This window comes from Primulina eburnea, chromosome 17 (genome assembly GCF_022965805.1).
Source record: "Primulina eburnea isolate SZY01 chromosome 17, ASM2296580v1, whole genome shotgun sequence".
NCBI lineage: Eukaryota > Viridiplantae > Streptophyta > Magnoliopsida > Lamiales > Gesneriaceae > Primulina > Primulina eburnea.
This window is the reverse complement of record NC_133117.1, coordinates 27,734,937-27,762,353: the sequence shown is the minus strand read 5'-3', so window position 1 is coordinate 27,762,353 and position 27,417 is coordinate 27,734,937. Positions and strand designations below refer to the sequence as shown.

The 27,417-nt window shown below is 34.9% G+C and overlaps 2 protein-coding genes and 1 pseudogene across 3 annotated transcripts; all 3 read right to left on the bottom strand.

Annotated features, from left to right (window-relative positions):
- Positions 1-6,110: 6,110 nt before the first annotated feature.
- On the bottom strand, positions 6,111-12,057 carry LOC140818430 (ERBB-3 BINDING PROTEIN 1-like). 2 transcript variants are annotated; one of them, XM_073178382.1, is made up of 10 exons: positions 11,889-12,057; positions 11,660-11,759; positions 11,399-11,483; positions 11,154-11,303; positions 10,878-11,031; positions 7,415-7,630; positions 7,183-7,319; positions 6,990-7,081; positions 6,689-6,868; positions 6,111-6,384 (listed from the first exon to the last, which is right to left on the bottom strand). In XM_073178382.1, exons 2-10 carry the CDS (start codon positions 11,748-11,750, stop codon positions 6,302-6,304), a joined length of 1,188 nt encoding a protein of 395 aa, XP_073034483.1. In that variant the 5' UTR covers positions 11,751-11,759; positions 11,889-12,057; the 3' UTR covers positions 6,111-6,301. The 2 variants fall into 2 exon arrangements, with proteins under 2 accessions (XP_073034483.1, XP_073034484.1); XM_073178383.1 differs by having other exon boundaries at positions 11,848-12,049.
- Positions 12,058-13,841: 1,784 nt separating this feature from the next.
- LOC140818006 (wall-associated receptor kinase-like 1) lies at positions 13,842-19,451 on the bottom strand (annotated as a pseudogene).
- Positions 19,452-23,250: 3,799 nt separating this feature from the next.
- LOC140818579 (wall-associated receptor kinase 2-like) lies at positions 23,251-26,092 on the bottom strand. The gene is made up of 3 exons (XM_073178581.1): positions 25,074-26,092; positions 24,808-24,975; positions 23,251-24,600 (listed from the first exon to the last, which is right to left on the bottom strand). The coding sequence occupies exons 1-3, from the start codon at positions 25,966-25,968 to the stop codon at positions 23,384-23,386; spliced, it is 2,280 nt and encodes a 759-aa protein (XP_073034682.1). The 5' UTR covers positions 25,969-26,092; the 3' UTR covers positions 23,251-23,383.
- Between the last annotated feature and the right edge of the window lie 1,325 nt (positions 26,093-27,417).

The following is a 27,417-nucleotide window of genomic DNA, read 5'->3' as shown; positions in this document are numbered from 1 at the left end:
TCTTATCGATTCTACATCGAAAATTTTTAAACTATCAATTAATGCCTAGTTGAACATATCGAATAATAACGTCATATTCAAGGCAACTCAAGTTTCTAGGACGAAAGTTCCAATAAGAAGGGAGGGATGTGAAAACCTGAAAAATTATTGCACAATTAAGCACAAGAATTCTGAGGCACATATTCAGCTGAATATACATGGACTTATAACAATACTCATAATAGCATAATAATGGCATTTAAAAGGAATAAATGGTCATGAATGGATGACCTTTAATCTCACCTTTGGAAGCCTATAAATAGGGACCTTAAGCTAGACAAAAGCCACACAATACCACATCAAACACTTCATAATTTTATAAACTTCACTAGCTACCAAGGGAGACAAAATTCTGCAACATTTTCGAGTAAAAGTGTTGTCATAATATCGAGTCCAAGTTATGTCCAAGCATTGTTCAAACTCAAGCAAAGTTCTAACCATTTTTGAGTCAAATCTTTTTACATGTTTTTGTTATTCAAGAACAATAAAGTAAGTGGGCTTTTATTTTAAATCGAGATATATGCTTCAAAATATACAAATTTCCTTATTTCGAAGCACTGGAACTTTTTGAGCTAATAGTAGAAATATATATTCTAAATATAGATATTTCCTTATTCCTGACCTCATCCTTTAGAGGAGAGAACATATATAACACTTATATTAGTTAGCTATGAATTAATAATTTGTTCATTGCATAATTTTGATACATGTTTATCCCTAGTAAATAAGAATATTTTTGTATATATTTGTTGTTATATTTTTTGTAAAAAAAACAAATTCTAAAGGCTGAGAGCAATTCTCCATCTTACTGAGTGACAACCATATCACTCACACAGTAAAATTCTAAAGGCTGAGAGCAATGTTTTCTATTTATGAATAAATAGACTAATCTGGAAATTTTGTACTTCTGATGCTTGTTGTTTTACAATTATGTGATTGTGAGACAACGTCGATGTCATATGTCCATGTCTCGGTGCGTGAAAACTACCATTTTCACTTTTTTTACAAATAAATACAATCAAATATACCACAGATGAAAATGATTGATCCATGTTTTTCAATTTGCACAATAGCTAAAAGATCAAGTGGACCAACCTGATAAGACCAATGAGAGGAAGTTTGCCACGGACCTCTTCTGTTACACAATTAAGATCACCGAGAAAAGGTGAGCAACGTGATGGTGGTGCCCCGCTAACTCTCTTTGCTCTTAAAGTGTGTAGATCTTTCTTCCCTGATATCATCTGTCCGGATTGCCGTGTTCTCAAGAAGAACTACTCGACCCAGTAAATCGCCTACCCAACTCACCCGATTTACCCGGCCATCGTGAAAAATGAAGGAATATGTTGAATTACATTATGCAATAATGTTCAAACCTTTAACGTACCATATTTTTAAACATACTTAAAATTTTCGGGAAATAAAAAAAATAAATAAGAAATTCTCATTCAAAATGCCAAATAATTAAAATGTTTGAACAAATATTTGAAATTGTAAACAACTTGCAACAAGTACTTATTTAAAACATCAAGAAGCAATTCGTTAAAATCAGAGTAAATGAAATAACATGCATAAAAATCCTTAAACTTAAGCTGTCCTCGGGTTTGTCCTCCACCTAGTCCGAGCCATCTCACTTGTTTCCGCCTCTTGTTTCCTCAAACTCGTCCTCACCTGCATCGATCAAGTCTAGTGAGTCTAAAGACTCAACGTGTATAAACTAGGAATAACAAGTAACGTATAATAAAACCACATGCATTTTAAAGTAACACATACATAACTTAACTTTGAACATACCTACATAACCATAGACGGTCCATCGATTTATAAACATTTTCATAAACGTAATTGCATCATACATACTTAAACATGCATATCATCATCATTTTGCATAGAGATATGTTTCAAATCAAATGACTCATAACATAGTGATCTTGATAAAACTAAACTACAGTACTGGGCTGGCAGGAATGTCCACTACCATATACGTAAGATCCCGGGTCATACTTTACCGCTTTCCAATCCTGATCAAAACTGGTCATACTTTACCGGGGTAGAGAGGTCCCCGGACACGTTCTCCGGCTTCCAAATCCGTTCATATTTGGTCATAAGACAATTAGCATACCTCAAAAACATAAAATATTTTTTTTGCACGTCGAACATACTAATACATTATGCATGCCTGCCCAAGACAAAAAAATTAAATATTTTTTGCCCCAGAAAGTTTGGTGCTCGGGCGGTAAAATCTTACCGCTCGGGCGCCGCCCATTTGGTTGGGCTCGAAAATCCTCAAAAAAAAAAAACATATTTGTACACCGTTCAAGCAGTCACACAAAAATGATCATAACTCACTAGTTTCTTGTCCGAAAATTACGAATTTATTATCAAATCGAAGGTATCAAAAAGTACTACGTTTTATATGTTGAAAGCTTTTTCCAGAAAACTCGTCAAAAATCACAGGATTCGAAATGACAGCAGATTCGGTTTTTGAAATCTAAAAATTGTTTCAAACATTTTTGCTCAAACTTTGCATAACATAAACGGATTTTTACACACAAAATACATCAAAATAATGCTTATTCTTTTCATAGGTAGCATTTTTTAATTCATCAAAATATAATTAATTTAACAAAAGCATAGACATAATTATAAAATGAAAATTTCCACACACGTGACAAAAAATATATTTTCATCGATGATACTAATGTAAAGTAAATTAAGATATATAGGAGATCAAGACACAATCCACATTTAGAACTTGTGATTAATTATGTTTTGAAATAGTGAAAATACTTTCGAATTAACATGATTCCATTCATCAACCCTTGTATTAAGATCGAAATAGAGAGGCCGAGTTATTTCTAGAGTATTGGCATTAATCATTGTTGATTAAGTGTCTTCCAAGTTGGCTAGTCAACGGAGTAGGGGAGAGTAGTTAAACATTTGTTATTGGCCATAACAAATTGGACAGGCCATCACCAGTGGAAAGGGGGTGGGGAGAAACACACATCTCCATGCTAAACCATTGGACGACAGTTGGGAGAAGGGAGCTTCCGGTAGCTGGTTCCCAAGGTATGCTTTAAGGAGTCCAGCGGCAGGAAAAGAGATAAGAGCTCTCGAAGAATTCTCGGAAAAATCTCAAGATATAGAAGCAAGAAGTGGAGGGAAGATCACAGCAAGAAAGCGTGAGGAACTTGGAGATAGTTTGAAGGAAGAAATATATTCTGTAACTCTTCATCTTTGACATGCATTTGGAATTGATTCCAATTCCTTGGTTATCAATAAAGGTTGCTGCTCTCTCGTGGATGTAAGACACTTTGGTTGAACCACGTAAACGTGATGTCTCTATCTTTGTTTGTTAAATTGTTGCAACATCTATAGATTCGAACTTGTGCATGTGTGAATGTTCTTGGTCACTTTTATATAACAGCCGCGATCAAGAAGAGAAGCGAAGCAGCTGGTCCGAGCATACAAGTGCTTGGTCGGTGAATTGCTCTTACAATCATCATGCAATTTGAATTTATCATGAATTTTTTAAAATATATTTAATTTATATAAAAATTGTGTCCATCAGAATACAAATGATTGTTAATTAGATAACTTTATCTTAAAAAATATATTATTTTAGCCAAATTTGGTAGAAATTTAACATAATGAATAACTAAATTCGATGTACATATGCACAAACACAATACGTAAAGATCGATATGTAGAAACATAAACAGAAATGAATTCTAATAACTAGCCACTCATATTAAATATGAGACTGGAACTGGCTAGATCCCACAAACACGATAAAACAGATATCTTATGAACATTTATGAAATTGTATAAATAATGTGTTTTCTGAATAAATGTATAGATTTAATAACCCTATATTCTATTATTTATATATTTCTCAAATAATCATTAAGAAACTCGAGAATTTGCAAATCTTGGTGATATTCATTCGGGATATGGTAAATCAAATCTCAAGAAGATAATATTCCTGATTTAATTTCTTTTAAATGTCTCATATTTATCTTAATGAAATATGTTTAATATAATTAAATTATTTTATGGACTTAAATAGAATAATCTAACATTCTCCCACTTGGTCGGCATATTTCAAATGACCGAATAAACAAAAAATTAATCATCATTCAAAGTTAAGAAACAAAAACATGAATCATGGTGATAAGTACTTTTATAATGATTATTATCTTCCATGTATCACACATGTTGGATCAATTAATTTTGATGATTAAACAAACTGAGCCAAACTATACTAATAATGAGCTAAACTGAACTTAACTGAATATGTGTTAAACAGGAAGTATTTTAAGACACAATCCATTTGAATCTTAACTAATATCAAGGTCTGTCAAACTGATAGCTGAAGACCAACTTGATTAAAAACTAATTGAGTAAATAAATAAACATTCTTTGAATTATCGGTTATACTACTCGGAGTTACAAAACTGAATTATTTTTCTGTACCAACAGTCTCTAAGTTGTCAGAAATCTGCGAACACTATCTACAGTGTAAGAATTGTCATAAAGGACAGTGACATGAAAAAGACGGGATTAACTGCTACTATATTTGGAACGTATATAATATTTAAAAGTTCCCTTGAGAAAAAATAAAAGGAACTTTTAAAACTTTTACACAAGATCACATCACGAGAGAATTTGTTGATGAAGATAATCTATGTTTCAACTGTGGAATTAGACATTTCATATTTTACTGCCCAAAGCTCGAGAAAGATGATATAGACCAACTAATCAGGATAAGTGGTCCTTTGACAAGAAGAAAATTTCCAAATATGACAAAAGATCATTCAAAAAAAAAAAAAACATGACCAAAAAGCTATGGTGGCCTAAGACAGGAAAGCCAAGTGGGCAAATTTTGATTGTTCCACTTCCACCACCCCACAAACTCATCATCCAACCCGACATGATTTCCTATCGAAGTTAGACACCACACACTACGTGCAACTAGACAGGAAACCAGAACATGGAACACCTCCTCTGGAAACAATATGGCAAATGGGACACCATTTGGACACCTCTACTCGACGCCTTTGCAAAGCTTTCATTGTTGGTAAGCTACCAGAAAGTGTTCGCCATAGAAATTTCGAACCATAGTAGGGACTCGTAATTTTCGTATGAATTTCCAATTGATATTCTGATTATCTTGAATTGTACCAGAGTTCCTCATCAAGACTTTGTATCCACTCTTAACCGTGTATTTGCCCTTTCCATCTTCGCCCTACATCCCTGTGTCTTCACAATTCCTCCTACTCAATGGGATAGAAAAAATCAAATTTTGGTCCCTCTCATTGAATAGATCTTTAACTAGCTCAACTTTCCATTAAATCTCCCTCTGCCGACCTCAAAGAAGAAACAATAGCATTTTAAAATTCTGGAACACTCACTGCCTCAATATACAGGTTGATAGGATCCGGAAGCCAAGGGTGTTCCCATATCATAGTAAGAAATCCCTAACCCATGCGCTTACGCAACCCTCTTCGAATAATTCTCGGGACGTTAAAATACTTCTCCACACAAAGCTTGGATTATAACCAATCCCAGCATCTAAAAAGGTACCACAGGAGTATCGAGCCTTCAAAACTTTTGATCCTAAAGAATGTTGATCCGTTACAAATTTCCATCCTTGTTTGCCTAAGAGAGCTACATTATATTCATGAATCCGTTTGAATCCCATACCACCCTCAACCTTACTTCGGCACAATTTGTCCCAGCTTTTCCACCTGAGACCACCTTCTAGAACTTCCTTTTTCCCCCCATAAAAAAAAGAATAAATTATTCTTTCTAGCTCTTAACAAAGGATAAAAGGTATAGCAAACACATTCATAACATAGGTGGTACGAACTTCCTAACCAGCTGTAGACAACTTTTTTGAAAGCAAGAGTTTGTAACTTGTCATGATCGACGCAGCTTAGTCATCCTCAAAATACGTTTCACACCAAATGGTTAATAAGATGCCATCCTTTGATAATACCCTCGAAGCATCCAATGGTCAAGATTTTTCGGTCATGGCATATATATACATGTTTATGTTATGATTGAACTCCTGGATTTAAACAGGTATATCTTTCTATCTGAAAAACAAAATGGATACATGAAAGTTCAAGAAGACTGTGTACAAGGCAAACGTTTTAAGTACTCAAAGTCCCAGGATTCACAATACATGACAAGAAAGCAACCAAAAGATAAAATGGAGCGGCCAAATTTCATACAGAAATAAACATAAAATTTGGATCTCTCATTCTTGGGAAGCTGCGCCATTTGGTGCAGTGTCCATAGGCTCTTCATCACCTGCATCCTCCGCTTTGTCCCCTTTCTTACCTGCTTAACACATTTCACTTAAAGATTACCCACCAATTCACCGCAAAAGAACAAAAAATAAACTGCACTGAGAATATAAGAATATAGAAACAATCTTAAGATTATATACGAGAACATGAATTACTGCAGGAAGAATTGGGTCAACGACCCTGTAAAAACTTGAAGTAAAAAAATAACTCCATTTGTTAAAATATTATTGTGCAATGGGTTGCATCAAGTGTTTTTAATCAAAGATTGTTTAAATAAATACGGAGGGTAGTTAATAAATTTAACGACACAGCTTTCTGGCCGAGGTAAAACTGACCTTTCTTCTTCTTGCCACCACCTTTCTTCTTTGACTTTGTTGCCAATGCCAACCAGTATTTAATCTCGGGATCATCAACCGTCTTGGTGGGTTGAAGATCCTGTAGAGGATGCGATGTGATTCGATCCGAACCATTTGGCATTAGCAAAACAGTGAACTTGATGTGAGCAACCAGGTCACCTGCAATACAAGTAGTTAGGCACCAAAGCACGTGTAGTGAAAATGAATCGTAAGTGACCATAGATATCCTGATACATCAGAAGCAGAAGAAGATTTGTTCACCAATATGTTAGGATCATACCCGGCTTCTCATGAAGAACCGGATACGGCTGCAAAAGCTCATGATTCACACATTCTACAAGGCCCAAACGAGCACGCTTCTCCTCTAAAGCCCTGTTCCATGTTTTATCCTGCTCGTTATAACCACTGACTAAAAGAAACGATGACTAGTTGTTAACACACTTGAAGCTTGCATCAGGTAGAACAAAACTAACCTAGCCGAAAACGGCATGATGGGGAACTTCTGGCTAATCTCACTAAATATGAACCGAGATGCTTTCATCTTCAGGTGATAATTCTTGTCAACAGCTCTTTTATATATAGTTGTTTGTTTCTCATCCAACAATTTTGGCTGCAGGTTCCATGATAAATTCCATGACCAACATTAGAGCAAACGTATTAAATATTGCAAAAATAATAGTTAAAATCATCCAACATCGTGACCACCTTGCCTTCACCAGTGCTTGTAACGATATCCACAGAATACACCTCGTTTTCCTCAAACTCAGCTTCATCAACTCTTGTATCAGTGCCAGAGACACTTAACACGACCTTATTTCCATCAATCACAAATTGTTTCATTTGATGACTTAAAACTCCTTCAACTATCTTGCAGTCATATGCAGCGGCAACCTTTTGAATGGCTTCAGTGACATCTTTGTTCTACCATAAATTAAAAACAAAAGTTAGAAATTATAAATGAGAAGTAAAAATGACAAAATACATCAGCTATGACAACCACATAATAACCGACTAACGTTGATTAAAGCGGTCCTAAGCGCATTGCCTACTTATTACATGTCAATCTTCATGGTCCCTCGACGAGTAGCAAAGCAATTGGAAACTTTGATGAGGAATTTTTTGTGGGACGGTGCTGACGGGGAGATTCATTGCCATGTTGTTAATTGGACTCAAGTGTGCAAACCGAAAGAACTTGGAGGATTAGGATTGGGGAGTGTTCGAATGAGGAATAAATCATTGCTAGGAAAGTGGTGGTGGAGATGTGCGGTAGAAAAAGATTCGTTGTGGAAAAGAGTGGTAGGGACTAGGGAGCATTTATGGTTTTGAGGACAACGGTTGGGATTTGAGGGAGGCGAGGAATTCCACTTTCAGAAGCCCTTGGAAGTTTATTTCTCGGTCCCACTCGTCTTGTCAACACTTGATTGGCACGGTGCTCAAGGGAGGGAATTTATTGAGATTTTGGGAAGACAGTTGGGTGGGTGAGTTGTCTTTCAAAGAGCGGTTTCCACGTCTTTTCCTTCTATCAGTTTCTTCTAATAAACCTATTGATCGATTTTACTCGGTTTCTAATACTCAGGGGTTTTCATCTTTCCAGTGGGATTTGAGGTTTAGAAGAGGGTTGAATGATGTCGAGTTGGGTGAGTTCACTTCCCTTGTAGGTCTCTTAGAGTCAGCTTCTTTGAGTGTGGGTTCTGTTGATGTCAGGGTTTGGTTAGGGGATCCATCGGGCATCTTCTCTGTCAGTTCTCTGTACTATTCTTTCTTTAACAGTCCTAATACTTTGTCATTCCCTTATTTCACTAACATCTGGAAAGTACCGATCCCACAAAAGGTAAAGGTTTTCTCTTGGATAGTGGCTCTCGGCAGATTGCAAACTTGTGACAGGATACAGAAGAGACAACCACGTACTTCTCTAAGTCCACAGTGGTGCAGCTTATGCAAGCAAAGTGAGGAGAATCAAGAACATCTGCTGCTACACTGTTCTTTCACGAGAGGAATCTGGAGTAAGATTATGCAGCACCTGGGATTCGAATGGGTTTTCCCGGCATTTTCTAGAGATTTGTTCGTCATGGAGAACGGTTTACTCACTGGAAGGGGAAAAAGGACTTTCTGGTACATCATCGTACATTGCACATTTTGGACAACATGGATGGAGCGCAATAACAGAATTTTCAACGACAAAGAAGACTCGTTCGAGGAATTATGGGAGAAATTAAGATTCAGGGTTGCAAAATGGACAACTAGTGTGTCGGTGTTTCGACATTTAATGTTATCTGACCTAGTTAGGGATTGGTGTTTTATTTACTTATGAGTTTGTTATAGTAAGTCAATCGGTGGATGGACTGTGGATTGCTCATCCACGGGACTTGTAATCTCAACTATTATTAATCTAATAAATTTATAGTCTCCTATCAAAAAAAAAAAACATAAAAAATTGCTGACCTCGGCAAAGTTGCCTTTCCAACCCTCGTAAATATTTATCTACTGGTGATATAACCTAGATCTCGGAGAACAGTTGTTACGGGCTTTTATGAGTGGTAATGATAATGGGCTGGATTCAAATAGGAATCATATAAAATATACGTGATAGAATTAAATGGGTGGGGTAGTTATTTTGTGTGAGAATATATAGGGGGCATGGGGTAGTTATTTTGGGATAGATGTGTATTTTTATACAGTTGTTGCTAGCGTTGCTAGGGGGAGATAAATTTATTCTCTTAGAATATTTTCTGCTCTAGGAGTCATTCTCCTTGTGCGAATTCATGATTTCTCAAGTAATTTTCTGTTTTAGTCAATGAAATTACAGATTTCTTTGTATCTGTGGTTTGAGTTCTTAACAACATTTATTACAAATATACAGATAAATTGGAAAAGAGTAACAGTCAAGTGGAACTTAAATGTTTTGAAAAATATGAGTTAACTAACGAAAATATGTAAATTTGAAATTGCTAGCCAGATAAACATGGACAAAGAAGATTTAAGAAAATGTCTCTATCAGAGTAACTATTATTAAGCAGATTCATAGGATGCTAGATCCACGTTCATGAATAGCATCATCACGTAGAGAATAACTTCAACCCTTCAAAAGAATATTCTCTCAAAGTAAAACCAGCCAATGGATTCGGCTCATGGGGACTTTAATTCAAAACTAGACATTAGAAAATTTGCGCAATAATGATTAATTGAATCAATAAAAAATACGAGGAAACGTAATTTCTAATTTTTTTGTCAGGCAACTATAGAAATAATTGCTAAAGCGTTCCCATGTTACATAGTAATTAAAGGTGCACCGCGCACCAAGCCGCCGATGGGCCTTGGAGCCGAAGACGCAAGGCAGAGAAGCTCCTTTTAAAAGGTGACTCTATCACACATTGAGGGAAAAGTTGGTGTATACTATTTATTAAACAGTTCTATACAAAATTTCAGTATAAAAAATTCGAATATACCGGACAATACCCATAAAATCAACATTTTTATAAATCATTGTCATTCAGAAGAAGCTACACGTTTTTAAAAAATTAATGGATAATACCCATAAGATCAAAATTTCAACCAATAACCAAAATGACTTGCAAAAAGTGTGACAAGATAATAAACGAGTAAGTTTCCGTTAATATAACAATTAAACATTTAGGTATTAATATTACTAGCTAGCATGCCAGAAGGGCACCTTTGAAAATCATTAATTGTTAAAGAGAAGACTGGTAGTCTTGTACAGGTAAGTATATCACCATTCAAATTATCCAAGATTCCTCATAGCATCGTTAATCAGATTACAACATTAACACCTTCAACATATACTGATTCAAAAAAAAAACCTATCTACACATTAAGGCCACACACAAATCGCTAAGTTAGGAAATTAAATATTGCATAATCATCTTGACAAATGGCTACAGAAAATTAAATTAAAAGGTAACAGAAAATAACAGAAATTTAATTTCGTTCGGCGTTACCATCTATAAACTAGAAATAGTCATATTATTTTCCAAACGCGACAGTTATTGACAAAAATTGTGAATTCGAATAGGAAACAAAACTACAAAATGCAATTATATTTCAGCAGCATAACACTTGTATTAAACCAATACACAAACCGTTACGGGTCAAAACAAGAAACTAAAACTCAAACAAAAGAAAAAGTTCAAGGAAAAGTGAAAAAAAAAACCTTTTTTCCTGGCCGCATGAGTCTCAGAGCGACCTCGGAAGCAGTATTTGCAGCAGCAATGACATCAGCTGCCCGGCCGGTGACAGCTCCTTGTGAAAGCACATGGGTATGTGCAACAACAGCAATAAAGCCATCTATGTGACACCCCATATCACTGCAATTAAGAAACCAATCATGTGGTATACAAAAATCCCAATTTCAAGATAAGATGAAATCATTTCACTCTGAATGTGGCAAAAGCATAAATTTGTGTGCAGGCAAGTTGGCAAAACTTACATTTTCAATATATCTCCATCTTCCAACACGGTCTCATCACTGGCCAATGGTGAAAAATGGCAGATCGTGTTGTTCACTGAGATACAAGTAGGAAATGCAACACCCCTTTCTATCTTCTTCTTCACATTCTTATACGTGTTCCCAGTCTGCCTGAAATTCAAAAACAAAAATGATTTGAATACAAAGAAAACAAGTTTTACAATAAAATATGCAAAACAATATTCAAATTCAATCAAACTGCTTACTCTCTGATGAAAGCATCTCCTTTCTCACAGAGGTCAACAATCTTCACTTTCGGTTTGCATTCTGACAACACTAATTGCAATGCCTCTACACAGAATTTACCAAAAATCCATCAAACACCCCCAAACAAAATGAGACCCAAAAATAAAAGCCATAAAAAATGCAACCTCCCAATAACAACTGTAAAATCCCCGAAACTACAAACATACCAACGATATCGCACACAAATTACATGTAAAGGGAAAATGAAGCGCGAAACTCACTGTTAACAATCTCGGCAGCGGATTTGTATTTGGTGACAACTTCAGGAGAGGTGAGATCCAATTCTTTCTCCTCTCTTTCCTCGTCCGACATCGATTCAACCTTCAAAAACAAACAACATCAATCCATATCATTTTCGACATGGATTAAAGCCTATACACATAAAATTGAATATATAAAAGCTACAAACCTCGGGTGCGTAGCGTATAGAAATTGAGGGGAAACACGTACCAGTTCAAAGTTGAGGCGGTTATCGATTGTGAAGAAGGTAGCAAAAGAACTAGGGCTAGAACTCGGTGGTGAGGTGAGCACAGTGCTCAGCTTGCTTTATATATAATTTGGTGTTCCACTTTGCAAAGCGTCTGCTGGCTGGGCGTAGGGTTTTGGAAAGTACGCGCCGCTTACATTTCATTTATTTATATATATACTAGTATTTAACCCGTGCATCCCGTGCATCGCACGGGATGATATTATTAAAAATTAGTGAAAATTAATATATATTTAAATTGAAAAAATTAATATAATTATAAAAAAATAAAAATAAAAACTATTCGCTAATTTTAAAAAAACTTTCTTAAATACAACGTATGTTGATTAATTTTGTAGCTAATAATCACTATCATATCTCAAAATTTTAGATTGTATTAGCCTAAGGCAATGACATGATGCTTATCGTGTTTAGCGTATTGATGTCGGCCACCAACCTTAATACATATTTAATTCTTTAATTTTCGAGAAGTTATACATTATTATTTTTTAACATGTGATAAAAAAAATATTGACAAAAACTTGTGTGAGACGGTCTCACAGGTCGTATTTGTGAGACATATCTCTTATTTGAAAAACTATTATTTTTTATGCTAAGAGTATTACTTTTTATTGTGAATATGAGTAAGGTTGACCCGTCTCACAGATTAGAATCCGTGATACTGAAATTAGGTAAGATTTACCTCATGAGTGATACTGAATATTGCAATTATTTGTATTTTAAATTTATTTATACAATTTTTAATTAAACTGATTGATATAATCAATGCGGAATTTTTAATATAGTTTATGTTTTCAATAGAGTTTAATTTTAATTTGAGTAAAAAACAAAAAACAAAACATATGATACATAAATTACATTTGAATTAACATAAAATTTAATTAAATGCAAAATTGAATTAAATGAATTTATATAATCAATGCAAACAATAATTGAAGTGATCATTTATTGCAGTAATAAATCCTTCCTTTTTTAGAAATGTCATTTTGGCTGGAAATTACTATTTTTGGCAAAAACTCTGCTTTTATATATATATATATATATATATATATATATATATATATATATATATATATATATATATATATATATATATATATATTGTAATAAAAAAATATTCATAAAATATAGAGAGTATATCAAGTGTAAATAAATAATATGGATATATTATATTACGAGTAGGTCTCGTGTGAGACGGTCTCACAAATATTTATTTATGAGACGGGTCAACCCTACCGATATTCACAATAAAAAATAATACTCTTAGCGTAAAAAGTAATAATTTTTTATGGATGACCCAAATAAGATATCAGTCTCACAAAATACGACCCGTCAGACCGTCTCACACAAGTTTTTGCCTTATATTACGAATTTTTGTTTCGTAAGATTGAAATATTTTAACTAATAATTACTTAATATAATTCATGCAATCGTTATTAAGTATGTTGATCCTCTATTGCGATGTTATGTATTTTTTATACAAGATTATGAAGTGATCATTTCAATTGATATGACAAATTTTCAAATTCATCCGACAATATTAAATGATCACAAAATGATCAATTGATGATCTTGTATAAAAAGTTACACATCACCACGTGTCGTGCTTAACCCAACAGAGAATACAAACATCGTTATTGCATATATTCTTTTAGCTTCTTCTAGATTCTTGATAATTTTTTGAATATTTTTTAAAACTTCATATAATTTTTTTAATTAATTGAGAGTTCAGTGGAAGTTGTTAAAAAGTTATTATCCTATTTAAATAATTTTATTTTTTAGAAGTTTTAGTTTTTAATTGCATGATAGATTTCCCACTCAAAATCGATTACTCTTCAATATACAAGGAAAAGTATAAACAATTAATACAAAAATTCTCGATTCACAAATTATTGAAAACTTATCAGCAGGGGATGTTATTGCTTGGAGCAAAGACTATGTTGCCTTGTGTATGTCCCAGTGCTAAGTTGAGGACTAATAGTCACCGGATACAAATCTGTTGCTTCTACCAGGCTCGTCCATCCCAGGTTTCTTCTTCAACCTCTTGCTGAATCCATGGATAACTCGAAAGCTTCCGTAGACCATCGAGCTCGGTCACCACTTCTTTCATGGTCGGCCTCTCCTCGCCGTGTAGCTTAAGGCATCTCTTTATGAGTTCAGTGACGGCCTATAGTTGCTCTAAACTCCCTTTTCGACATACACATAGATCAAAGATTTGGACAGGCGGTTGGACTTTAATGATATCAAGAAAAATATGGCGAAGCTCTTTTAATTAAACATTTATTTTCATGTGGGAGAGTGGCCTTCTCCTTGTCATTAGCTCTCTAAGAACGACTCCAAAGCTGTAGACATCGTTTTTCTCGGTTAACTGGTTTGATGAAAGTATTCAGGGTCTAGCCTAGGTATCCTAATTTCCCTTGGACTAGAGTGCTCGCTTGTGTTTGATCAATGGGAACTAATCTTGAAACCCCGAAATCTGATATTAGTGTTGATCGAAGAGTATGTTTTGGCGACTTGACGTCTCTGTGGATGATCGGCACTGTGTTAGAGTAGATGTCCTGCAAGCCAACGGTTGGCTAGGGATTTTATTGACTAAGTTGTAATAAACAATCTTTATTTTAATATAATTTAACTTTTAATGGTTTTGTTATACTTTATCTGTATACCCATGCAATTAGCATAGATAAAGTTCTTGATTATGCTTTAATACAAATGAATTATAATTCGATGTTGAAACTCATTTGTAAACACTGTATATTCTAAATTCGTTCCTAGTCGATTCAGCCGCCTAAAACATGGATAAAGGTCGCTTGAGTTCGAGACTATCATTTGTGATGTTGTGTACTGTGTTTCTTGGTAAGGGCATGGAGATGTCCAAACATGCAGATGGGTAGTCATGTGATGATTATACCGAACAACCCTCTCTCGGACTTTCCAAGTGGTTATCAATCATCGAGAGGATAAGTCTGTGGTTATGATTGTACACCATTAGTCCTTACGATCCGGGACAACACTGAGGCTCTATATGTTAGGGCTGTGCTTTGACTCGTTTACCGGCTCCAGGAGAGTCATCAGGTGGCGAGGTTGGGTACAGTTGCGACACATATAGGAGCCAGTGCATTGTAGTCGGGGATTCACCGCTCACCTACGGGTGTGGATATCCTGTGTGATCTGATGAAATAATAGTTCATGGAATCTCTGGCCAGAGTATGAGATGTACGTTAGAGAATGAGTTCTCCAATAGTACACGCGATGCCACTATTATAGTTATCACATAGTTATCGAATTAATATGCAACCATCGATGAACCAATGGTTGCAGATTCGATTGGGATATATGACATGAAGGGACCGTACTGTACGTTAATCATAATCGGCTGGTTCTTGCAGGCGCTATCAGTGATATCTAGGGGATCATGAGCGATGCTACTAGACGCTCTTACCATGATCCGATGGGTGCAATCAGAAATGAGTTCTGACATTCTTGATCAAGGTGTTGATGAAAAGAATGGGGCTAACTAGGGTAAGCCCGAATAAAGGATTATGTCCTGAATCACAAAGAGTTGTGAACCCACGGCTAGCTGTATCCCTGAACCATTGAGGGTCACACAAGCACTGGATCGTTTGTTCCTGTTGAGAGAATAAATTCAATGAGTTTAATTTATATCATGATATAGTAAATTCAAGGAGTTGAATTTATGATAATTAAATTTTGAGAAAATAAATTCAAGGAGTTGAATTTATGAGATAGTAAATTCAAGAAGTTGAATTTATGAAATTTGGAGAGAATAAATTCAAGGAGTTGAATTTATAAAATTCGAGGATTTAATTTATTAAACACAAAAATTGAGTTTATTAAATATTAAATTTTGGAAGTAATAAATTCAAGGAGTTGAATTTAAAATTTAAATATTAAATTCAAATGTTGAATTTATAAGGGATTTAAATTAAATGTAATGGGTATATATATAATGGGCTTGTAGGAGTACAAGACCAACATACATATTATTAAGATTCTTAATTGGACTTTAAAAGATTAATTAATTAAACTAGTTGGACTAGAGTAATTAATTTATTAAGCCCATTAAGTGTTTGATTTAATTAATAGGCCCTAAGCTTATATATATGTGTATTAGGTTTGAGGTTAATTAATCAACACTCATAATTTTTTTTTAAAAAAAAAACTAGCCTCCACTAATTTCTCAATGGTGATTCACGAGAAACCCACCAAAAATTCCGAATTTTTGGCCATCTTTTTCAAGAAAAAGAGATTTGAGTCCTCTCTCAAATTTTTGATCTCAACGTAAAACTTCTTTCAAATATTCTAGTGCTGTTTGAAAGAGGAACAAATCTTCTAGTCGTGGACCTAATTAGAAGGATTGAAGGAAAGAGTTTTTGAAGATCGTTCTTAGGGATTCATCAAGAGCTAGATCCGCCTATACCGGATTAGTTGGAGCCAAGTGATTTAATTTACTGAAGGTATAATTCTAACACCTTATGTTTTGAAGAACCTAAAGGGGGGGGTGAATAGGTTCTTTTAGGCCCTTTAGCGTTTTTAAAACGAGTTTGCAAAAATTGCAAGCGGAAGACTTGAGGGACAATCACAAATAAAATGAATGCGTAAAGTAAGTGCGTAAAATAAATGCGTAGTAAAGTAAATGCGTAAAGTAAAGAGGGATAGAGATGTTTATGGAAGTTCGACGAAGAATCGTCTACGTCTCCCCTTCTCGATGAGGATCGAGGTATCACTATATCAACTTGGCTTTAGGAGCTCCAAGCTAGCTTTTACAACCACGCCTCGATGCGTCTACTTGGCCTTGAGGGCTCCAAGGATAGCCACGAACTTTACAACCCACTCGAGAGTATTACTTTCACTCTTTTTCTACAACTCTCTTGATATTACAACTCTTTTAATCAACGCACACAAGAGATAGTAGAAAGCTTTGTAAGAGACAAGAGAGAGTGGAGTGGGATGATTGAAAATGCATCCTCAAAGGCCTATTTATACTAATCTTGGACGCCAAGGTTCGGATCTTCTGTTTATGATTCGGAACGTCCGATGTGATTGAAATCAATTTGCGTAATTCTGGGATGACTTCGGATCGTCCGTTCTTGACTTCGTAGGGTCCGAACATATGCTTCGGAGGGACCGATCCAGCTTCGTTTCTTCCGAACGGTTCTTTCAGACAGTGTATGACCAGCTTCGGAAGGTCCGAACTCAAGTTCGTACCGTCCGAACATTCCCGCGTTTCCAGAGATTTGAAATCTTCAACACTTCGTAGCGTCCGATCATGTCCTTCGTAGCGTCCGAAATCTTACTCAATCAACAGTCAGATCAATTTGTCTCCGCATTCAAGTGATTTGATTGCTTGTGTTCGGAACGTCCGATCACGTCTTCGGACCGTCCGAACTGGCTCCTCGCAGCTTCCGAACAGCTTCCACTTTGCTTCTGATCGGCACCTTTTCGGAACGTCCGAACCAACTTCGGATCTTCCGAACTTAACTTTGTTCTTAATTTCCTGCATGCCTCAATATAAAACATTAGTACATTTTTAAGCCAAGTTTTGGTATCATCAAAACAAAAACTTTGGGATATGTTACAGCATTAAAAACATTAATCTCATCCTCGAGATTTGTATGCGTTTAAGGCGTAACATGTTTGATTATGAAAAACATACGAGTGTCCAAATATTATTTTGTTTTTCAAAATAAAATAAAAATTTTAAACTTCCGCTGCATTTAGGCACGTAGAAAACCGAGATCCAACACATTGCTGCTAAAGAATGAAGATATGACTATGTACTAGTGGATTCGTTGGCAATTCTCAAACGATTGTCCCACGAGAGCCTAGGTATGCCCCCACTAGGATGTATGTGATGAAACGTCCCATATGAAACAAATTCATATACTAATAAAGGGACCTCCATCTCCAAACAACCCCCCCAAAAATGTCACCATTTTCGATGGTTGATTTGAGTCAAGATAATCACCTCGTTAGTATTGTTCGAGCTGTTTCTGATCCATTACTCATGACCTTCTGATTTCCACGATTTGCTGGGGATTAGTCAAGATTCTTTTGTAAACTGTGTCATAGCCACCACGTTCTAGAATTCGGTCTTCTTCATAACTGTTGGTCGCCTTTTCAAGTTCTTCCATTGTAAAAGATATGGGTTGATTTCATGGAAACCTCCTTGGAAGAAAACTGTTGTTTCAATAGCAACCCACCATTCTGATGGAAGAATTTCTCATTGTGTTTCATAAACTTCCTGGATTTGATACCGATGTATAGCCAAGTCACAACCATCATTAATTATACCAAAGATGGCTAGATATTTAAAAAAATATGAATCTTTAGATAAACTCGAAAAAATATGTGGTTTAAAGAGTACCTAAACTGGAAACTGTGAGTTCTGAGCAATGCATTTGTGCCCATCTCTTCTGCTAATGTATCCCTGCATGCAAGAGCAATTATAACTGCTAGGAGTGTTGATACAAATCTCATGAGCATTGTGTAAGAATTTAATATCATGTATATGTTAGAGTAGGTGTCCATCAGGTCAACTTGTGACTTGGGCTTTTATTGAGTCTAATGTAAAATAATCTTTATTTTAATAATATTTTACGATTTTATTCATTTATGGCATTATACTTTATTTGTATACCCATGCAAGCTACCATGAAATATGTCTCGCAACAAAGTGAAACTTATTAAGAAGTGTACCGTATATTCTAAATACTTTATTGAGTCCTTGAATATATAATAGGTACCATGAAATATGTCTCGCAACGTAAGATCATGAAACTCATTAAGAAGTGTACCGTATATTCTAAACAGGTTCCTAGTCGAATCAGCCACTTAAAATAAGGATAAATTTCGCTTGAGCTCGAGACTAGCACTGTGATGTAAATGTCGTGTTTCATTAACAAGGGCATGGAGATGTTCATTCATACAGATGAGTGATCAGATGATGATGTAGTGAACAACCCTCCCTCGAAATGTCCAAGTGGTTCTCACTTATCGAATGGAATAGTCCGCGGTTATGGTTGTATACCATTAGTCCTTTGACCCGAGACAATGTAAGGGTTATACATACTATCATGCACTTTGATTCATTTACCGACTCTATTGAGGGTCATCAGATGGCGAGTTTGGGTGTAGTATCGAAATACGTAAGAGCAAATGTATTGTATTCGGGGATTCATCGTTTGCCTACGGGTAAAGATATCCTATATGGTCTGAAGAGTTAATAGTGTAAGGAATATCTGACCAGAGTAAGAAATGTACAGTTTGGAAAGGTGTTTCCTCAGTTTCGCATACCATGACACTATTACTCAAAGATAAATTACATCGTGTCGAATTTATATGCAACTCTCGATATACAAATGGTTGCAGATTCGATCGGATATGCTAATCATGACTTAATGTTCTCCAAGTCACTATCAGTGATACCTAAGAGATCATGGGGCGATGTTACTAGATGCTCTTACCATGATATCATGGATGCAATCAGAAACGAGTTTTGACATTCTTAACTAAGGTGTTGATGAAAAGAATGAGGCTAATTTAGGTAAGCCCGAATAAGAATAAATGTTATTCTAAATTACATGGAAATGTGAACCTACGACTAGCTATATCTATGAACCATTGAAGGTCACACAAGTATCGGACTTTGTGTTCCCGTTGAGAAAAGTCAAAGTTCAAGGAGTTGAATTTGGAACAATAGTTTGATGGAGATCAAACATGATGCTTATAAAGGAGTTTATAAGTTAATTTCAAAGGATGGAAGAAACGAAAGTTAACTTAATTGCTAATTGAGAAATAAGAGTAGAACTATCTGTTTTGGTGACGAAGTTCACTAAACTCACAACTGCCCAATATAGTAAGTGAAAGTTTTGATTTTCGAAATTTTCGTTTTTCATTATATGACAAGACTTATATCCTTGATACAACGGCGCTATCGGATCGTTGATCGATGTTATAATGAGTTCAGAATAATTTATTTAGTGAATTTGGAATTTACTAATTAAATGTTAGTACTAGTAGTTGTGACTACTAATAAATATGAATTTTCATTAAATGTTCTAGAGATTTCTAGAATCAATTAACTAATGAGTTAGTTTTATGAATTAAATAATGGTTATTTAATTTAAATTAATATGTCTATGAATGTATTAACTTGCATGTATAACTATATTAATGTCAATATATAAACATTATATGAAGATATAAAATTATGTGTATATATATTATTATCATGTATTATAAAAAGTTGTTAAATACTTGATATAATAATAATAACTAAGGAAAAATTTAGTAAAACAACGTCACGTATCATATTCAATTTGATTCTAAGCCTCTTATGATATCAGAGCTATGGAAATAGTCTGGTTAATAATTTAACACTTTTATTCAATGAATATTTTCGATATGAAAGAAAATGTTCAAAATAATTTAAATGAATAATATAATTTACCATAAAATTTGGATCTATTGAATAAATGGACTATTCCTAAGAGAGAATTAGTTATAAATAGAGCTCAATTCCTTCATTTATTGTATCCCAAAATCAAAAGCTTTCAAAGCTTAGAAAAATAGAGAGAGCATTTTAGTGTTGAGTATTCTCTTGTGTGATTTGGAGAAATTATTTTTCTCGGTTATACTCGAGCTGAGAGTGTGAGATATTTAGTGTATTGTTATATATACTTGTTGTAATATTTCTCTTGTTATAAAAGATCAGCAGTAGCTCTGTGGACGTAGCCTATTTTGGGTGAACCACGTAAATCTTTGTGTTCTTATTGATTATTTTATTCCGTGACATTTTCGACACTATATTATCATCGTGATCGGCGTCGCTTCGGTATAATTTCCCAACAGACCCAACCACAGTTTTATGAAATCGTCTTTCAAAATCTGAAACCAAATAACTTTTTGATTTCGGTTCAAATTTGGAAATAGAACTTACGAATTAATTTTGTTTTCAGATTCTCCGAACAACGAAGAGTTCCAATAAAAAAACAATGTGTTGAGAATACACAAACAATCTTGATTTTGATTATAACAAAAAAATTTATTGAATTTCTAACATATTTACTCAAGAGTGAAATTGTTATATAAAGTCGGAAGCTGAAACTTGAAATTAACCAAACAGAAAATCTAGTGAGCTGCAATATTTAGATGATATCCTACAACTCACTGGTGCAAATGACAATACACCAAAAAGACTGAATCAAATTTATCTAGGCAAAATATTAATCGCAAGATTGAGCTGATGGAATCAGAAACAACAATCAACTTGAATGAAGCAGTTCTTGTATTTTGGTCATATCACTCGACTCACTTATTCAAATAGAATGATTCAATATGAATTATAAATCTAAGATATCGGTAGACAAACCATTTTCATGAGTCAAAGTCTTAATTGGGGTAGAAGAAGTTGATAAACCACGATGAAATTGCTAGTTTTGCATAAAATGAAGAACATGTTTCAGATTACTAGTAGCCTGATCTATCAAGCACATCTTTCTCATATGAACTTGGAATTGAGTAATTCTTGATTCCATAGAACTCTAAGAGAAATGTCTACAACTTTCATGTTTATCACTTTACCCAAAAATCGAAAAATCAAGAGCTACAACAAAGCAAATCCACCAACTCGACTTGTACTAACTTGACAATAGCTCACTTGGAGCAGCTCAGATCAAGCCAACAACTCAAGCTCATAACAGACCAGATCAGACAACTAGATCAACACAGTTTGATCAGTTCGATCTGATAATAACAACTCAGTTTCAGAAAAATGGCCAGAAACGCGAATTTGACTGTCGCAGTGTTAGAATCCGTACACAACCTTCCAAGCGGTCATTTTATTGTATCTAACGTATATATCAATATTGGAGTCTATATATAAAACATTTTAAAGATTAAATACAAGTTTTGTAAGGGGATTCAAAAAGCATGACAGCTTATAGGAAAAAATTAGCTAGATGGGAGCAAGCCCAATTATGAGGATACATTTGATATATACATACACTATAAATTTTTTCTACACACAATCACTCACATACATACATGAAAGTTGAGCTTCAAAGTCTATAGTGTATGTGTATATCAAATGTATCCTCATTAAATGTTTATGATTGTGAGGTTTCGGCTTGTAATCAAGTGTGTTAGGAGTTTCAATTAGGCAATAGATATATAAGTCCTAAGTTGAAATATGTTTATATAAGTAGTTGCATAAATCAAAGTTTTCTAGTGGATCTTTCTTAGGTAAAAGAAGGGATGACATAGGATCAGAGTTCTTAATCTCCGAACATCCATAAACAAATATGTGTCTATTTATTTATTGTATTTAATTATTGATATTGTTTTTTAAGATACATTGTTGAAAAATTTTATATATTCTTCAAATACCAAAATATTACATACAAAGTGTTTGATAAAATGCTTAAATCCAAATATTTTTACACATTCAACTTGCATATCTTTGAATTTTTTTTCAAAGTATTTAATCGATTTTTATGAAAGATGATTTTGAATGTCTTTCGATTGGTTTTTAAAACTTAACTCGATTTAATTCATCGGTGTGCAATATTTCAAAAACTATGTTATTGTAGCTCAACGATTATCCCCAAATCGATCCTATCACATAAGACCCTAAATCCATACGAAAATTCAAAAAAAAAAAAAAAAAAACTGGAAATCGAATTGAAAATTCAGAATCGTATGAGCAAACAAAGAATTCGCTGTGCTGCAATTCTCAAAGAGTTAAGCCGAGATAACGTACGTGAAGTCGTGAATAGCCCACCCAAGTTTCAATTTGACCCAATTAATAAAGTTCCGATCGATCTTTGACCAGGTATCTTTTTAATTGGATTGACCGGAATCTACGAGACAATCTCATACAAGTTTTTATTTTCATTATTCTAATATATGAAAATAATTAACGAGATACAAATTAATCACAATATTGGGATGGGAGGTTTACTCCGGCTAAAATTCCTATTTATTAATGGATATTCTATATCTTCTACACTATTAATTAAAGTTATTATATTATATAACTTTTAATTGATTCGGTAAAATTTTATTTAAAATTATAATTATACTTTAATTATATAATTTTAATGATAATTTTTTTATTTTTCTTAAATAGCCTTATTTTTTAAAGGTCTCAATTATATTTTTATTTTTATTTTTAAATTTTTAGATAAATATATTATTTTTAATAAAAAAATAATTAATTCGAAAATAACAAAATATTTACATTGTTGTGTAAACACTTAACCCATGCAAAAAGACATTAGTTTGATTTAATCACATGAACCAAATATTGTTTCTCCAACACTGAAGGGTAATTTCATTAATATGTTTCAGAAATGGGAAATGCATAAAGAGCGCAATACACACAATTGGGAGACATAAATTTCAAAAGTTCTTACCACAAATTGATGAAAACTAATCAGCGTGGGCTGCTTATGGCGTGGACCAAAGGGGAAGTCCCCGTATGCTGCATTGTGTAAGGCCCAGTGCTAGGCTCAGGACTTATGGTCACAGTGTACAAGTCTGTTGCTTCTTCCTCGTTCATCAATCCCACAACTTCTTCCTCTACCTCTTGCTGAATCCATGGATGGTTCGAGAACTTCCGGAAACCTTCCAGTTCCATCACCACTTCTCTCATCGTCGGCCTATCCTCACTGTGTAGCTTAAGGCATCTCTTTATGAGCTCTGCGACGGCCTGGAGTTGCTCTAAACTCCCTTCCCTACGTACTCGGGGATCCAAGATTTGGAACAAGCGGTTGGTTTTTAAGGACATCAAGAAAAACGTGGACAGGCTCTTTTCATCGTCTGTTTTAGTGTTGGAGAGTGGCTTTCTCCCTGTCATTAGCTCTGCAAGAACGACTCCAAAGCTGTAGACGTCACTTTTGTCAGTTAACTGGCCTGTGTGGAAGTACTCAGGGTCTAAGTATCCCAATGTCCCTTGGACTAGAGTACTCACTTGTGTTTGATCGATGGGAACTAACCTTGAAGCCCCGAAATCTGATATCTTTGCGTTGTAGTATTCATCTAAGAGTATGTTTGGCGACTTTACATCTCTATGGATTACCGGCATTGCTGCTGAAGAATGAAGATAGGACAATGCGCTAGCAGACTCAATGGCTATTCTCAGACGATTATCCCAAGAGAACCAAGGCATCCCCCCGCTGTTATGGATGTGATGAAACAAAGTCCCGTTTGAGACATATTCGTATACTAATAAAGGGACCTCTGTCTCCAAACAACAACCCAAAAGTTTCACCACGTTTCGATGGTTGACTTCAGTCAAGATAATCACCTCGTTTATGAACTGTTCGATCTGGTTCTGATCCATTACCCGAGACTTTTTGATAGCCACGATTTGTTGTGGATCTGTTAAGATTCCTTTGTAGACTGTTCCATAGCCTCCCCGGCCTAGGATTCTGTCTTCTGCATAATTGTTGGTCGCCTTTTTGAGTTCTTGAGCAGTAAAGATCTTGGTCGATTTCATGCTAACCTCGTTTGAAGAAAGCTGCTGTTTCAGCAGCAATCCACCATTCTGCTGGAAGAATTTCTCCCTTAGTTTCATTAGCTTCCTGCCTTTGAAACCGAAGTATAGCCAAGTCGCAGCAATTATTAAGCCTAAGAAGCCGAAACTCATGCCTGGGTTCAAATTGAGAAAGATCAAGCAAAGGTGACTTGTTTTGCCTCGTTGATGAAAAGATCCAATATAGTTGTCAACATATTTGAAATAATGCATCTTTTGAATAAATTCCTACTTTCGAATTCGAAATAAAAAAACTGGCAAAACGATTGGAGATTTGATTGAAGATTCTATGGAAAAAAACACGGAGGATAAAAAATGAGTACCTAAGGCAAACTTGAGAACTGGAAACTCTGAGTTCTTAGCAATGCATCTGCCTCCATCTCCTTTTCCATCATTGACGTATCCCTTCGCGCAAGAGCAAATATGACTGCCGAGAGTGTTGATACAAGTCGCATGAGCGTCGCATGGATTACTTGCGCATTCATTTACATCTGGCAATGAGAAGAATTACATGTAATTCATCAGTTCATTTGTAGACAGCTCGGGGCGACCTTTAAATTAATGTTAGAGATGCTAAGAGAATATTTACCTGTGCAGCCTGAACTAAGATATGGATTCCCCTCAAATCCTTTCGAACAGTTGCATCGATATCCTTGACGACCAATATCCGCCAATTCAACGCAATAACTATTCTGCTGGCAGGCATAATCATTAGACCTCTGAGCTTCACTGCAGTTTTGAGAGTTCCCAATGCCCCAGTCAAGAATCAACGGAACTTCGTCCGTGACTCTTTCCCAGAAACTCAAGTCGTCGAGGTTTGCTGCGCTGAATCTAAACCTGTCGGAATCTCCAAGAAAGGCATATCCACAAGGGCTAAATGACGAAACATTTTTATGACTATTGATAGTAATCAAGCTTGTTTCAAAGTGCTGTAAACCCCTCGGAATCTCAGTTTGGCAGCATCCGATTCCACTACATTCCCCTTCGATGACATCCTTGGGACCGGAGCACATCGAGACACATCCGCTGCTGAAATTGCGAGGTTCTGATCCTTTTATCACTGCAAAATCATCACACCCCACGATCGTGAACCTATTCGAATCAGAAAAGGTGAAAGGGCTCCCTGTCATATTGATGGACATGGTGTAATTCACAAGTCCATTAGGGACGTAGCATTGTCGGCCGACCCAGTTCTTGACGCTCATCGTGCCATCCGTGATGTCTACAATCTCCATGTTTCCTCTGTTTATAAAGGGCCTTGGAGGATCGAATGAAGTGTTGCAGTTAACATTGAACCGTGGGCCAAAAGAACAGCCGGTTTCAAGGCCAACTCCAAATGGGTAAGGAACTGTTAAGTTCCCACAGCTTCTTTGGCAATTAGGCTTGGTGATTATGTCACCTTGTGCGATAAATCTTGAATCCGTTCTTGCTAGAGCCAGTGGGAGGCATAATAAAAGATGGAAGAAAATGGATTCCAACGACATGGTTGTGTTTATTACAGCATTTAACGACTGATTCGATCAAATATATGTTCTCATCTGGATTGAATTACTGGAATATAATCTGGAGGATACATTTTCGGTTTCTGGGAAATTCAGAGCCAATAGTATTCGAAGAGTCAACTCTTTGGAAGTAAACTCGTTAGTTTCATATTTGTACGCAGGGTTGACTAACTGGCGGCAAGCACGTTACTACATAGAATTGCCATGTTATGTGCACGTCATTGTGTCCCATACAATTTTGTCAACGGTCGATCTTTTTATTACCAATATTTGTGTGTATCGAAATAAATAAATAATAATAAAAATAATCGTTTACAAGGGAATTAATCGTTAATTAATAATTAGAGATTTAAATGTTTTAGACACTCCAATTTTATTTTTTTTTACACTTTTCAGATTGATTCAAACTTATCGAATACATTATATTCTGGTTCTACTAAATGGCATGCTAACATACGAAAATACTTCAATGAGAACGAGTTGAATTAGAATATAATTGGGAAGTTGACTTGGATCATTCTGTGTTAACATCCAAAACAAAAAAGAAACGAGGAATCCGATTTGTCCAACATCACAGCTAATTATATTACTTTCGACTTGGTAATTTATATTGAAGAAAAAATGCTTTACTCCATAATAAACCTTTTGGCATTTAAGAAAGCGTGGAAAGATAAAAGTTTGTTGGGAAATCGGTTTTACCGTGTCCAAAATATAGCAGAAATTTTTAAAAATTTGTTTGACATTCAAATAATGTCTTTGAACACTCATTTTTTTAAACAAAATTTAATCATTCACAAGGTGTTTATTAACATACCTTAAGAGTGTGTTTGGTTGAGAGGATTAAATAAAGATAGATTAATAGTCAAATATTTATCGTTAAAATTTTAAGTTGTTTTAATAATTATTTTGACTCGTTTAAGATACAATTTTATGGATAACTATTTGATTAATAAAATTGGATCTTAAACCGGGTCAAAATGATTATTAAAACATCTTAAAATTTTAACGATAAATATTTGATTTTTAATCTATCTTTGTTTAATCCACTCAACCAAACACATCCTTAGTGAAATAATAATCACTTGACACCAACTATTACGGGATTGTGATAAATAACTCTTGTAGTATTCCCTACGAACAATCTTCGTGAAGTCTTCTTTCTCAAATCGAGTCCACGAATGAAATATTTATTCCTCTTCTAAATTGACTAGAATATTTAGAAGAACTTTATCGTTTGAGGTAAAAAAATTATTTGACGGCACAAACTCTATGATATTTTCTTGTTGGCCGAAAATTAGACTGGAGAGGGGAGAGCCTTTTTTCGAAAATTGCATGTCATGTAGGCCAGGGTTTGTGGTCTTCTTACTTAAAATTGAATTCTTAACCTAATTTATTTAATTATAGATTTATGGTTCTTTAATTAAACTTAAT

Excerpts from the sequence above, each read along its gene's own strand:
- LOC140818430 (XM_073178382.1), bottom strand. The coding sequence starts at position 11,750 with ATGTCGGACGAGGAAAGAGAGGAGAAAGAATTGGATCTCACCTCTCCT. Across the intron at positions 11,484-11,659 it reads CGCTGCCGAGATTGTTAACA|AGGCATTGCAATTAGTGTTG; the intron begins GTGAGTTTCGCG and ends AATTCTGTGTAG. Across the intron at positions 7,082-7,182 it reads ATCATGCCGTTTTCGGCTAG|GGCTTTAGAGGAGAAGCGTG; the intron begins GTTAGTTTTGTT and ends AACATGGAACAG.
- LOC140818579 (XM_073178581.1), bottom strand. The coding sequence starts at position 25,968 with ATGTCGTTGGAATCCATTTTCTTCCATCTTTTATTATGCCTCCCACTG. Across the intron at positions 24,976-25,073 it reads TCTTAGTTCAGGCTGCACAG|ATGTAAATGAATGCGCAAGT; the intron begins GTAAATATTCTC and ends TCTCATTGCCAG. Across the intron at positions 24,601-24,807 it reads AGTTCTCAAGTTTGCCTTAG|GCATGAGTTTCGGCTTCTTA; the intron begins GTACTCATTTTT and ends ATTTGAACCCAG.